The sequence below is a fragment of the Hypanus sabinus genome, chromosome 25 (assembly GCF_030144855.1).
Source record: "Hypanus sabinus isolate sHypSab1 chromosome 25, sHypSab1.hap1, whole genome shotgun sequence".
Taxonomy (NCBI): domain Eukaryota; kingdom Metazoa; phylum Chordata; class Chondrichthyes; order Myliobatiformes; family Dasyatidae; genus Hypanus; species Hypanus sabinus.
In genome coordinates this window covers 49,625,590-49,640,254 of record NC_082730.1, presented here as the reverse complement: position 1 = coordinate 49,640,254, position 14,665 = coordinate 49,625,590, and the positions used below count along the sequence as shown (strand labels likewise).

The following is a 14,665-nucleotide window of genomic DNA, read 5'->3' as shown; positions in this document are numbered from 1 at the left end:
AGCAGTCAACAGTTCCACCAGTTCCAGTAACAGAACAGATTATAAACTTGCTCTGCAGTGAGGATCTCAATATCTTGCAGCCAACCACCAAAGTAGAAAATCAGAAAGCAACGCAGATTCATGGGAGGAATCCAATGTACATTTGGTGTGATAAAGTTAGCACCTAAAGCATACCAACTCATATAATCAAGTGTAATTGGTAGCATATCCATGAGTAATGCTGGTAAAATAAGCTTCTGAGTTAATTGGATAGCACTAAGGAAAGTGCACTGGGATTGTCATGCTTGATGAACCTATACAACCTAGTCATGGAAAAGTACAGCACAGAAACAGGCTCCTGGGCCCATCTAGTCTGTGCCAAACCATTTAAATTGCCTAGTCCCATCGACATGCACTGGAACCATACCCTACCATCCATGTACTTACCCAAACTTCTCTTAAATGTTGAAATCACGCTCACATGCACCAATTGTGCCAGCAGCTCATTCACCCTCTGAGTGAAGAAGTTTCCCCTCATGGTCCCCTTAAACTGCTCACCTTTCACCCTTAACCTATGACCTCTGGTTGTTGCCCCACCCAACCTCGGTGGAAAAAGCCTGCTTGCATTTACCCTATCTATACCCTTCACAATTTTTATACCTCTATCAAATCTCCCCACAATCTTCTACATTACAAGGAATAAAGCCCTAACCTATTCAATCTTTCCCCATTAACTTGGGTCCTCCAGACCCGCCAATAGCCTTGTAAATTTTTTCAGGTCCAGGGGCTGGAGCTGGAGAATTCTGTGGGATCACAGAATGAAAGATTCCTTGTGACTGAGAAAAATTAGGGTCAGAAGGAGGCATTAAGTCTCAGAGAAACAAAATTTAAACAAATTTGCTCTGGAAAGCAACAACATGCCAGACCACTGAGACTTCCAACAGTCAATAGCGACTCTGTGGCTGTGAGGCAGGATGAGGCACTACCACCACCTAGTGGAAAGAGTGGGCTAGCACAGGCCTGCAACTGAACCTTGACCACCAACTACTTAAACAGAAATTCACATTATAAATGTTTATATATTTGCACTACATAATAAATACTGACATTACTCAAAATTTGTGGCAAAATCTGTGCACACCATATGCCAGACTTCACATGACATGGACAGAAGATCCAGTAGTATTGGATTTTTTTCTATCTTAAACTTCTAAACTTGAGATTCTACGTTAATTTTAAAGCATTATATTGAATTCTGAACAAATATTAAGAGTATATAGATTTGTTTTATTATTTGTCACATGTACATCAAAATATAAAACATGTGTTGAAACTTGCTGTTTTCATCAATGTCATTAGAGAAACCACAGTTTTTGACAAACAAATGCTGGTACGACAAGCAATCAGTTCTGTTCCTTAAGTCTAACAAATCTTCTTGGTTAGTTAACAGTTTTACGGTTAGTTACTAGTCCCAGCTATGAAAGTAATGAGAGCAAATGTCTTATTACAGTTGTTTGAAATTTGATTAATGTAACAACAGCTATGGAAATGACCAGTAATATTTATTTATATGTGGATAAATTATGAGATAAAAAGTACCAGTCTTCAACTCCTGTAGCCAATTGGCCTCAAGCTTTTCAGATTAGCTGGAAACCCACAGATTAATAAATTTCCTGCACCGCTGCCCATGGCCGGGTTAGAAAACAGAGCCAGTATGTAACCAAAGGTGACTAATATCTGAAATAGGCTTTGGGATAGATGGTGACAGCAAAATCCATGAAATCATTGAGGAGCAAGTGTTGAAACAGTAACAGGAAAGACGGTGAGTGCCATTGCTTCAACAATCCACATGTACCACAACATCAGCTTCCATTTGCACAGAGTATTAACTTCCCAAGCTGACCACTGAGACATTATCCAAAAACGAAGCTGAGCCACACATGGAAATCCTTCTGGCCACTGTATCAAATGGAATACAAGAGTGAGAAAGCCAGGCAGATTTTAGAACCTTGGCCTCTGCCAAAAGTTTGGCAATGAAATTCAGGATTCCCAAGGGGAGCAAGATAAATCAGAAGGTACAGGGCAGTGAAGAGCAGTCAAACGATTGAAAGAAAGCATAAGAGTTTTACAAACGTAGCTTTGCTCTACTGGTTACCTGGTGTTAGTCACTAAACATACAGTGATGGTTAAAGGGTAATTTGTGCAAATTAGCACCAGGGCTTTGGATGACCTTATTTACAGAGTAGAGTATGCCCTTAAAAAGTGAAAACTGAAATTGCAATCAATTTTTCATTCCCAAGATCATTGGATGTGTAGTGTCAGTACTATATCATATGACATATTCATCTACATAAACATGCAATAAACCAAAAGAAAGCTTATGTTTAAAATTACAGTTTTCTCGCAACATATGCCCAATACCGAATACCTGTACTTCCTCTACCATCCACTAGAATTATGTTTTAAACTTCTTTCACTGATCTCTTGTAACATGTTCACTCATAGTTATTTATATATCTGCAGAAATGCAAGGATCATTAGTAAAACAGAGTGAAATCTGTATCCAAAAATTGAACATTCGCCTTTTAACGGAGTTAAACGCCACTAGAAATTTATGTACAATATTTAATGCAAAGTTACCACTGGTCATTTTGCCACAACAACAAGCCTGATGCAACTATTTTCTCAACTAAAATTGTAGCTCAGTTACCGGATAGTAAATGAAGATTCCTGGAGTTGAACCTCCAGCACTATTATTCAAACCACAAATGATGAGTACAACGCAAGCTATCTTTGTATCAGTATCATCAGTGAGGATAATAGATGGTTGGCGGGGAACTGCAAAGGAGTTACTTAAGTAAGCATTTGTGATAATGACACAAGCCACAAATAAAAAGCTTGAGTAGTTCATGAATGTCATCAAATCCTGTACACTACTGACAAAAACTCGTAGCAACAGATTCCATATTTTGCTCAGCGTTTTTGCAATTCCTGGTTAATTTTCTATTTCTAGGGGATCACAGAGTGAAAAGATTGATCAGACATCAACAAAAGAACAGTGAAATGCTGCAAGGCTACCCAGAGGAGCAGGGCTGTGGCAATCAAACCTGAAATGTGTGAAGGGTTGCTTGCAAGTGCTGACACACATCCTAGAAACTCAATAACTTTAGTGGCATTTACCGAAAAGAAAATAAATTCAGTAACAGAAAAACATGAATGTGAAAATGTGACAATTTTGTGAATGCCTTACGTTCCCTCATGAATTCTCTCCAGTGTACAGGATGAATTTCTGATGTGGTCAGTGCTGAGGTCAAAAGGGCCCTTAGCCTGTTCTCTCACTTAATCCTCACAGTATTGCAAATAGAGAGTGAGTACCCCTTATCTGAAAACCTCCCAAATCCAAACCATTTTTGAGCACTGACATTATGTCAAAATAGAGAAAGTCCCTAGGCAATGCGCACCAAGGACAGTCCTGAGAAGCAACCTCACATATGTAATGAACAGAAGGTAATGAAAAGTAGAAAAACACTGCGTAATATGAAAAATTAAGATCTTGCTAAAGTATCGTCAGTGTCAGAGTGAACCTATAATGCTTACAGGTACGCTGATCATAAAACAAGCAAAGATCTATCACACTGAACTGAAAATTAAAGGCAATTGTGAATATTCAGCAGGCTGGTTGCAGAAACTTAAGAAAAGACATAGGATTAAATTTTTATACTGTCTGCTGACCTCGGAGATCTAGCACCAGAACAAGTCTACAATGGTGATTTTTTTATACCTTACATAATGGCATTACATTTTTAAAGTAACACTGATGAAAATATAACACCAGAACAAGTCTACAATGCTGTCTGTTTAAACCTAAAAACAAGTAAAATACTACTACAGTGTATTATAATCAGAACTGAGCATTATAGATGGAGACTGAAAGCCTGCATGCTGATTCAGGTATTCTCTCAATGATGCTTTACCTGCATACATTATATTTTCATTATGGTATGTAATATTTTTACTGTTAAGTACATAATATGATGAACAAATGTAATCCACAGGCTGCTTACCAGTAGTACATAAATTCAGAATTGGAAATTATGGCTATCCCAAGCTACTCATTATATGTTCCAAAATCCAAACCACATCTAGCCCCAAGCGTTTCAGATAAAGAGTGCTTAACCTGTATTCCTTTTTTGAGTTTACAGATGCAGTTTTCCTTATTATTGAACACATTTCTACCAATTTTTTAAAAAAATCATAGCATCCATGTAAACAAAACTGATGTTTCTACTTGATTAGAAAAGCTTTATAGGGTAGAGTAGACTTCTTGGTGGGCATAAAGGGCTAAAGTGCCTGTTTCCACATTGTATATAATTCTGTTTCCCTCTTAATTCTACGTTATATGTCTACTGGCTCTGATGTTTGGGAAGTGTTACTCCTCATTTACTCTATTAAACTCACTCACCACTTTGAACATGAATTCTATGCTCTTGTCTAAGTACAATTAGCAAAACTGTCAGATTTTTAAATCTACACACCCTGTAATTGGTCTCATCGGGAGAGCCAAAATAACTCCCAGTTACTATCATTCACTGAATACTAAGTCACAGATTTTTTATGAGTTTTGTGAGAGCCATCTATTAAAATAAACTAGCATCATTTAAAAGTTGAGAAGATGCTGAAGCTGGGTCCCTCTGTCAAGAGAACATGATACAGAGAGACAGGCGAAGGGTGGTCCAGAGTATTTCACGTGTCCTTCTATCTGTGTATGTCTGTATGTAGGTGTGTCCACATGCATGTTCATATGCAGCGTAGAGGACTGAGTGGGGAGGATGATAGTCTAAGGAAGTTGCTGAAGCCAACTGAATTGAAACCAAGAAAATCAAATGTTAAGCAGTTTCTTCCCTAACACGCAACAAAATCTCAGTATATGACAAGGAGCAAAAGGAAAGCCTTGTTACTCCTCACCAAACCCTGCTCCAGGGCAGGAATGGCCTTCATTCAGCTAAACTAACTTCAGCCAAGAATCCAGTCCTGGTGATCTGAATGACTCAACGATGGTAAGCCGTGTGCTTATTCATCAAGGCCACAGACCTATTTTTTTCTAAGTGACGTTTTAAAAAAATAAATTTTATTATGCACTGTTCAGTCCATGACTTCTTTGTGTCTGATTCAGCAAAAGATGGTTATGTGAAATCATTGTGGTTTAACTGTTTAAGTTACTGCTAGAGCATTGGGTAGAACAGTGTGATTCTGCATTACTTCAGGTGGAATCTTATAGAACGTTATATGCAGAAATTCAATAAGCAAATTATTTTAACAGATGCAATTTGGATTCAAGTCCAAACTTCAGTAGAAAGTAGCTATTAGATTTTGAAGTCAGTCCCTCTAGAGTGAAATATTCCCTAATATTTGTACTTCAAAATATCATAGACAAATTGGTGCAGATGGCACATGAGCTTTTCCTAAACCTAACCAAGTCAAAAAGACAAAGTAACAAGCCTTGATTCAAACACGTCTCATAGGAAAGCAAAGGAAAATACACTACAGAAAAATTCCAGCTGCCCGAAGGGCTGAGAAGTGAACCTCCATTGCCAATGCTCCATCCAGAGCCAGTGTCTTCCAAACAGGCACCCAATTAAAGGAAAATAAGGAACAAGGACACACTGTAACATCTCAGAGTATAAATGAGGAGAGGGCACTGAGTTGATATCAAACAGGAGTGCAAAGGCATTCCAGAAATTTCAAAAACTTGAAAGAATGGCAAAGAAAAGTGGTGTTCCATATGGAGCAATCAGCCACTGATGTCGTGGTGTAGTTACTGTGGGCCCCAAAGGGTAGAAGGAACATTCTTGAATATTGGAATCTATGGAGTTAATCTGATTATCAAGAGAACTCCAGACAAATTTAGATTACTATAAGGAATGTACAGAGTTGATCAACCTCCAGGCATCGTGCAGCTAGTTCCACGGTGTCCACCAACTCCTCTAAAATAGTAAAACTTTATCAAAACATAGTTTACAAAATGTACAAATATTCTCAAGAGAATGGCCACGAATGCATTTTAGCATTGATTTATTGTTAGTAAACCAATCCAAGACGCAGCTGAAAAAGGGCTCTCATTTTACAATGTATTCATGTTATTTTTGTTATTTTCATTGCATGGAATCTGTAAGAAGATCAAATACATTGTGTGCCTGTGCTTCATGGCAGCTAATGATGAACATCACCTAATCCATTCTGTTAGCCTCTGTGTCTAGCCCCAAAACAATGGCGGCAACAGAAACAGTACCATTGGCAAATCAAATATAATTAACACAACCTATTCAGAGATACCTCCTTTCATGAGCCTGAGGAATGCCACCCAACAGCAGCTGCAGTAAATTCACGATGTCTGGTTACCGTGAAATCTACTTTTATTAATAACAGTGAAGGCCAATAGACAAGAACACTTCATAATGGGTTTAATGAGACTGATCAAGAGAATATGGAAATGATTGACCAATTATTGATTATTCTGAATTGGAAACCACTATCCATCAAGAGAAAAGAAGCAGTTCTACAGGCACTTTTAGACTGAGATCCAACAGGAAGACCATGAACTGAAGAACAGAAATTGGATGGAAAGAGCACAAGGGGTCAGTGCAGATAGCAGAAAGTGCTGAGAACACTGAGCATGTCAGTTAACACCTGTGGAAGGAGAAACAGGGTTAACACTCCTGGTCAAATGTCTTTCATCAGGCTGGGGAAAGAAGACTCAATACAACAGTTCTCAGTGCACCCCATCCTTTTCTTAGTCTTTCTCAGTGCACCCCTCCTCCACTGGAGTGGAGCTAACCTATGATACTGATGAGAAACTTGCTTAACCCATGTAACCTGAGTCACTTACACAAAACCATAGTGTTCTCCACGCCATTGTAGACTTGTAGAATAAAATAGACAAGTCTTGCCCTAAACATCTGCAAAAGAAATGTCCATTATCAACCTATCTCCACTCTCTACCCACTGCTGCATGTGCACCCAAACAATAAAGGCCCTCCTTGACACCCAAGAAAATACAGGCCATTTCAGATCTGTGGGGCCACTTCTCAATGAAGGCAAAATCAATAAAGAAATTCACTGTTCCCTTTTCTGTGCCAGAACAGTCTTTTTACCATCAGTGGCAAATCAAAATCTCAGGGTTTTATGTTCCACCATGCAACAGTGTATGCTTCAGTGATGTAGATAATTTGCCTCTTCAGATAACTACAGACACAGTGCCAACAGTCTCCAAAAAATCCTCCAAAGCCACTGTCAGGATAAGCAGATCAACATCAGTGTCACGAACTTGGACAATATTCCCAGCAACAATGTCCTAGGTCATTCTGATGGGTAAGCCATATCATTCACAGTCCCAATATGAGATTCCAAATACACACATCTTACTCCAAGCTCCACCATGACAAGGGATTATCAGGTGAACCGGAGAAAAAGGTTCAAGGTTGTTCTGTAAAACTCCTTTGTAAAAGTGCAAATTCCCACTGATTCAAATGAGACTTGGTCCATGACCACTCTCCATGGTGAAAAGCATTTGGGATGACATTGAGAATTGGAACACCATAAATTGTGGAATGAAGGAATCTCCTCTCAAACTATCCATCCAGTCACCCCATCAAGCAACTCTTGGCTCAAAAGGTCTGGGGTTATCATCCGCAGCATCTCAGATTGGTATGAAACACTGACAACAACGCTCTGCCTAAAAAGGAGCTCCATGTGAGAGGTGATGCCAAGTACCCTAGCTTAGTTTGTTTACCATAAACAATTGTGTTATTTTAAATGTTTCCTTCATGTTACTCTGATTATATAAAGATTTAAACAACCAAGAGAAAAATCCAGGAGAAAATCAAGTTAAATATTCTGGTATCAAGAGATATAAGTTCATAAGCCAGTTCTCCATACAATAGGACCAACTGTGTGACGACCTACCTGGAGCTAAGGCCCAAACCAAGCTATATTTTTATCAGGGAAGAATCTTGATACAAACAAGGGAAGCATTGAAATATTTGCACTTAATAGCCTTGCAAGTAGTTTTTTGGAATTTGCCTGATGTGTTAATTATCCTTTTGCTCTCATTGGACGCTAACTGACCAGTGTGCATTTCTCTTTTCTTAAAATGTCCCACATTTGCAGCTTATTTATTGTGTTTGTTTTACTTTGTTGTGACCTGTTTAATCTCCCGAGAAAAGATTGTGCAATGTTTTCACTGCCCTCTGCCAAAAGGTCAATCTGGTGAAACTCTTCAGCAAGATCTACTAACTCTACATTTAATTATTCATCCCTGACCATTCCCCTCCCTCTAGCATGACATTTTCCACAGCCCTAACAGTTCAGGAGCCAACATGTTCCAATTTATCTAAATTATTCTTATCCATTAGCAATCTTTATAACCTTTAATCCCATTCCTAACCAGATATTCACCCAGCTCTTCTTGCCAAAAGGTGTTAATCAACAGAGCATTAACTACTTTAGCTGGGAACCCCTGGTGCACATATCACAGCCAGGGTGCGTGACACAGGAGGTCCCAGAAAGGGGAAGGAGAAAATATCTCATCCTCAGTGGAACTAAATGGGGGATGAGTATAGAAAACTTTTAAGCCTAAAGGATATTTCAAATTCCAGCACTCTGATCTTAAATAAGCATTGCTGCCACACTGAAGAGATTTCAGTCAGGCTAAAATCTTAGAATAGCTTCCCAAAAGCTACAAAATCATCACGCACACAAAGAAAATTCCAATGTAGAAATCTAGAGAAAACCTATTCCACAATTAACTTTGAGCTGAATTCTTGAGGTGAGGTACCTTGTCTTTCTAAAGAATCTCCTGGACATGTTGGAAAATATGATTTAACTGCCACTTTCAATATTTTCTAATAACAGCAAATAATTTCGGCACTTATGAATGCATGGTGGGATTTACTGTAGCTTTGAGAAATGACTCCTCCACTTTTGAAAACAGAGTATACAAGATACAAGAACTCTGCATCAATTGACTATCCCCTTCGTGAGAAGAGAAGCTTGTTTCTTAAGTTATTTTATCTTCCATGACATTCATCACAAACCACTCCCTGAGCTGAATTGCCCCAATCAAATCATAAATATACTACAATTTAATTTGTCTTCAACTGATCACAAATACATCAACCACATTGATGCCTGAGCCACTTATATCATCTTCTGTTTTTTTTCCAAATCTATCTTTATCTCAAAAGCCAAGTCAATAAATACACGTGTATGTTAAGTAACTTGGTATCCATTTTAGAGTGTTTTATATGTATTATGAAGCACAACAACAGATCCAGAAACAAGAGAAACATTCATCACTGGGAGGTATTTGAAAGACCCTCCAATCACTTATTTTAAGTAACATATATGGAAGGTTGCAGCGGCCAACCGGACATTCAAGACAACAGGTTTTATTATACTGTTGTAAATGTTCTACACGAGCCAGATGGAGACTGTAATCTGTACAGGTGAAGTTTACAATGGGCAGTCTTCATTACTTTTTGGCATCAATCAAATCTTGCCAGGGGCCAGTGCAGTGGCACACCAGCAACAGTTGTACCAGGTTCATATCTCCTTGTTGCATCTCAGCAGTGTAAAATCTGAACAAATTATTTTCATTATTGCATTCGCACAATAAAGCCAGATAGGCATTATGTTGTGCAGGAACTTAGCACAATAAGCTTTGTGTGCTCGGATCATTTTGCTACCAAGGCTGGTGGTGCCATATAAAAACGAACAGCATCCGTGCACAAGATTGTTACTTCAAAACTGTCTAACCACAGTTGTTCTGACTGCTGCTGAAATTTCACAGCACAAACAGCCAGAGACTCTGCAATATAAAATGCCTTTGCGATAGGGAGCTACGTATTGTGCAGTAGCACTAAATTATTTCTCCCTGTGGTTCACTTTTTCATAATACTATGAATATCAGAAATTTAACTGATTACTCCAACCAAAGTGAACAACTTGGTGGTATACCAAAAGTATCACACCATGAATTAACACAAGAGGAAAGCAGATATGGGAAATCAGCCAGGATCTCTGTTTCCGATCATTAAGTGCTAACTACTCTTGGATATGTTGTCAGATGGAGCTGAGATATGATGAACCAACTACCACTTCCCCTTGTCTCCACTAGCTCTGTAGGCAATCGCCTGGTAATGCTCTTCAGTCCTGATCCTAGCATGAAAAGTGGTCACTTGAAAGAGTTCCTTGGTACCTTTATCACCTGTGGAACTAAACTCTACCTTTTAAAGATCCAGAAGCAACAGGCGAAAAAGAGCCAATTTTTTTTTACTTCAAATCTTGAGATTTTATTTATCCTGAAGTGAGATCATAAAAAAGGATAACAAATCAGGTGAGAAACACAAGAGATTATGAAAATCCAGAGCAACATACAAAATGCTGGAGGAACTCAGCAGTCAGGAGGCATCTATGGAGGGGAATAAACAGTTGATGTTTCAATCAGGCGATGTCTCTGCCATTTTACATTATCCGTGTAAACACAATTGCTTCAGGTGTTTGCAGGCCACATGATGAAAACTATAAAGGCTAGGCATCCAATTCATCACTGTTATTCTATATATAATATAAAAGGGTTCTGACTCTCCAGCTGAGAAAAAACATCAAACACTGCTTGTAGAAAGTATTCACTAATGAGTTGTGACAATTTGTGGGATGTAATTATTTGAAACCCTACACTCCTCTGCACTCAGGTTAGTGCCAATATGGTAGTAGTGAATGCTAAAATTTATCAAAACTGAATTTCAAACAGCCAGTGAACGCAGACCTGGTAGCATCGTCTATATCTTACCACATCATCCAAACACCTTTATGAAGAAAGTGTGGATGAATTACAATGAACTCATCTTGTAAGAGATATTTTCCCTTTCATTTACAGCACATCTATAATCTTTTGTTCTATATCAAGAATGGCAGGTCTCAAGGTTCCTCTGGGTAATGTTCCAAAACAGGCTGTCAGATAATTTTGCTTTAGTAAATTTCCAACAGTTGTAAAGTTCTCAGGAAACAATCTATTCATTATTATAAAAATGAGGTAATTTAGTTCTCATGTTGCCATTCCAAATGTAACTAAAACACCAGATCATGAAACAATCACATTCACATTGCAACCGAGATATCAAAAACTAACAATATAAATCAATTAAATTCCTTTTAAAAAGGTATTACTAGCCCCATGGAGAGCAGCTTCTAATAATGTTTGTCTTTTGCTAAATAAAATGTTAATAATTTTAAAAAGGAAGACAAACATTACACAGCAGTGGTGTTTTCTTATGAAATTAGTTCATATGATTGAGCACAGGATGTGCAATTATTAGAAATCAACTAATTAACCCTATATCACAATTCAGGTGGCAGCTGTGGAACCAGAATTGGCCTCAGTGTCCGTTCTTAGGGGAAAGCAGAGATCAGCTGGGGTCACTCTTCAGTCTGAAAATGTTGGTGTAGACTGCAATATGATGTCTGTCAAGGTCAAGTAGTTGCTAACACTTATTGTGAGTGTGATTTTACCTGAAAAATGGCAAGGTGAACACTGTTTCAGAAAGCTGGCAGCAAACAGATATCCATAATCATTTATTTCCCAAATGGAGCAAGAAAAAAGTTAACTGAAATTCTAACTTCCCTTGCACCTAACAGAAATCTTTCAGATAAACTAAAAACACCTCACAGACTGCTCTCACTGAGAGCACGGTTATTGTAATTCTTTGTTGGGTCATCACAGCACAGCTATCAAAAACTAACTCCGACTAATGTAAGAATTGTATATTCGACTGTGTTAAACTACACTCAAAGTGGTGCAAATTCTTGGTTAAACGTTCACTCAGCACTTTGCACAGTAATGTGTCAACATCATGCTGAATAAGTCCCAGCTTGTTCAGATTACATTTTTCAGCAAATACATATGTCAATCGCCCAGCTAATAAACTAAAGACTAAAACCACATTGCAGTGTTTGTTTTGTTATTGCCACAATGCCAGCAGACACAAGTAAAACAGGATCTGAAAAGCCAGATTTGGTGTATGTTCATAAGTATTGTACCATGTCTGTGTTGGGCTGAATCTAAACTAAGCCAACCGATATTTAATTTTCTATAGATTTACAGTTTGTAAAGCAATGAGTCGATTATAAAACAATTAATTAATACCATCTAAATAAAAAATATTAAATACTGCATTCACTGACATCAAATATACATACATAATTTATACACATATACATTTTACAAGCTGATCTCTTTCTTAAATTTACTATTATATCCGCTACATATAGGCAGTTTGTTCAAACCGCAATTATTGAATGTGCGTTTGCCTGAAGCATTTGTTAAATAATTCATGTTTCATCTTCGTTTGCAGAAGCTGTAAAAATTTGTGACATTGGCTCTTCAAGTTTCTGAAGTGTGCACAGATGGAAAACTTTTATCAAACTGTGGTGAAAAAGAAGATATCTACATATATCATGTTGGAAAGATTGTGCTTGTTCGAGAACAGAAGACGGCCGACAGCATATTTTAAAGTGTGTCAGTGTTTTCCCCAGGTATGCAAATGAGGTGTTAATATAAGTTACTTAAACGTTCAGAAGTTAAGCACAAAATTGTCGTTTAATAGAACCCAAATTACACAACTGTTATCTTGCCTACTTTCTTTTTTCTCCGTTTATGTAGAATTGTTGATCTTACGTGTCCTGTCCCACACGATTCCCTCATGTATTTAGACCCCTGTGAGCCTTCACAGTCACGATCCGAAACTCAACACTGAACGAATTTACATAGAGAGAAAAAAACGTTTAAAGTAAATAGGGCGAGCGGAATCAGTACAGGGAATACCATAAGGTTTTCTTACCTTGGTTTGTCTTACTTCCCGCGGCGCTGAGTGGGTTTAGGAAAATCAGAAATAAACAGCAGCAGCCAGTCAGACGGATAGCACCCATTCTGCTCTGCATTTTCAGATGGGGAAGAGGTGAGACGCGAGTTTTTTCTTCTCTCTCTCTCTCTCACTCACACTCACTCCTCTCGGAGGTCCTGATGGAGCTGAAAGGAACCTCGGTGGGAGCCTCCCACGTCAGTCAGATCGCCCTCTGGGGGATCAGGAGAATCTGGTGTGTCCTGCTCATTACTGTAAGCAGCACACGGTCTAGAGGGAGGGGAAAGGAGGGGTGGGGGAAATAAAGACACTCTCACACACGCGCGCGAGAGAGAGAGGGAGGAAGAGGAGCGGAGATGGAGAGGCTGAGGCTGGGGATCCAGCACCGCATTCAACAAAGGGGAGGAGGGAAACACTTCACACGCAATGCTTCCAGTATCTGCAGGAATTTACAATCAGCTGCTGCCCAGAGAAATTCCTGCCAGAGACGAGGAAAAAAAGGCTGGAGGAGGACTTACAGTCTCCATGGAAACGGCTTCTCTGGGATCAGGAGGTCAGAGCAGGACCATGTGCAATCAATGGATCGATACAGGCAGGACCGTGTCGCCAGACCGGCCCGGCCATTAGAAACTGCACAGATCCAGTAACCGCTGAATGGACCTGCGGGCTGAGCCTCCCCAGCAAGTGAAACTGCGATTTTAAATATTAAAGACTGGTCTGGGCTAGGGCGCAAACAGTTCGAGGGAAATGTTTTGTTTTCCAAATTATCCCACACAATTCGCGGTCACACACTGATGAAACTAGGAACTTGAACTAGCGACCAAGCTGTAGAAAACTCAGATTAAACAGTGCCGCCAATCAGCTTGCAACATTCTTTATAAAAGTTCAAATGAGGCCAGCCTGCCCCCTCCAGCTAGCGAGGGGTTCGTTGTGTTTGAAAGGGCAGAGAATTTAAATAAATCCGATTATGCTGAGAGTGGTTTGATTCTCACCGGGGACAGGTCGCTCCCGCCAGCGACGGACTCTGCCTTGGCCCCTCATGCCGACAGCTGAAAGCAGCGTTGTTTTATATTTCTCTGCTCCCCGCCCTCGTCCATCTAAACCTGTGAAATGTCAAGGCCGTGCACTGAGATGGTCACCGCGACAGTAAATCAGTTCACACAAGAGTAGGGGGGAGATCGCGTTCGCTGCAGAGGGACAAGCAACTCCAGTGTGAAAGGGTCTCGGCGGACAGGTTAATCCACCTCTAACTCCCCCCACCCCAAACAACAACACAACCCATTTCACTCATCCTTCAGCCTCGCCACGAAGTCGACGGGCAACTTTGAGGAAAGCGTGCTGGTTTCATAAAAGCGATATACTTCAAGAAATAATTATTCGTAACTAGTCATCCTTTAAACCATTCAGCTTTAATTGTCACATACCATTACCCTTGCTAAACAAATAAAAACTAACTACAGTTGACCAACGTATTAATATTTGGCGGGAAAATCAAAGCCTAAAAGAATAAACAGTCCCATTTCTGGTCATCTGCAGCATTAAGCCCCCCGTGAGAATATTTCATAACAAAGTAACTGGAAGAAAAAGTGCCTCATAGAGGATAGACTGATCAGCAGAGAAATCTGATTCTAAATCAAAGTGATTATAAGATTTCATGCGGAGACTGGGTGTGCTTATGTTTGTGTTCAGGTGTATATGTGGTGCGTGTGGGAGATTCCTGAGAGGTAAGGCTCAGCTGGGATAACCGTGAAGGTGGAATGGACTTTCTA

General features: G+C 39.4%; 1 protein-coding gene across 1 annotated transcript in view; it reads right to left on the bottom strand.

The window, feature by feature from the left end:
• LOC132381225 (signal peptide, CUB and EGF-like domain-containing protein 3) overlaps positions 1-13,552 on the bottom strand; it is a 339,989-nt gene extending 326,437 nt beyond the window's left edge. The window contains exon 1 of the mRNA XM_059950570.1: positions 12,876-13,552. Coding sequence (XP_059806553.1) covers positions 12,876-12,975 — 100 coding nt within the window. The 5' untranslated portion in view covers positions 12,976-13,552. The remainder of the gene's footprint in view (positions 1-12,875) is intronic.
• Between the last annotated feature and the right edge of the window lie 1,113 nt (positions 13,553-14,665).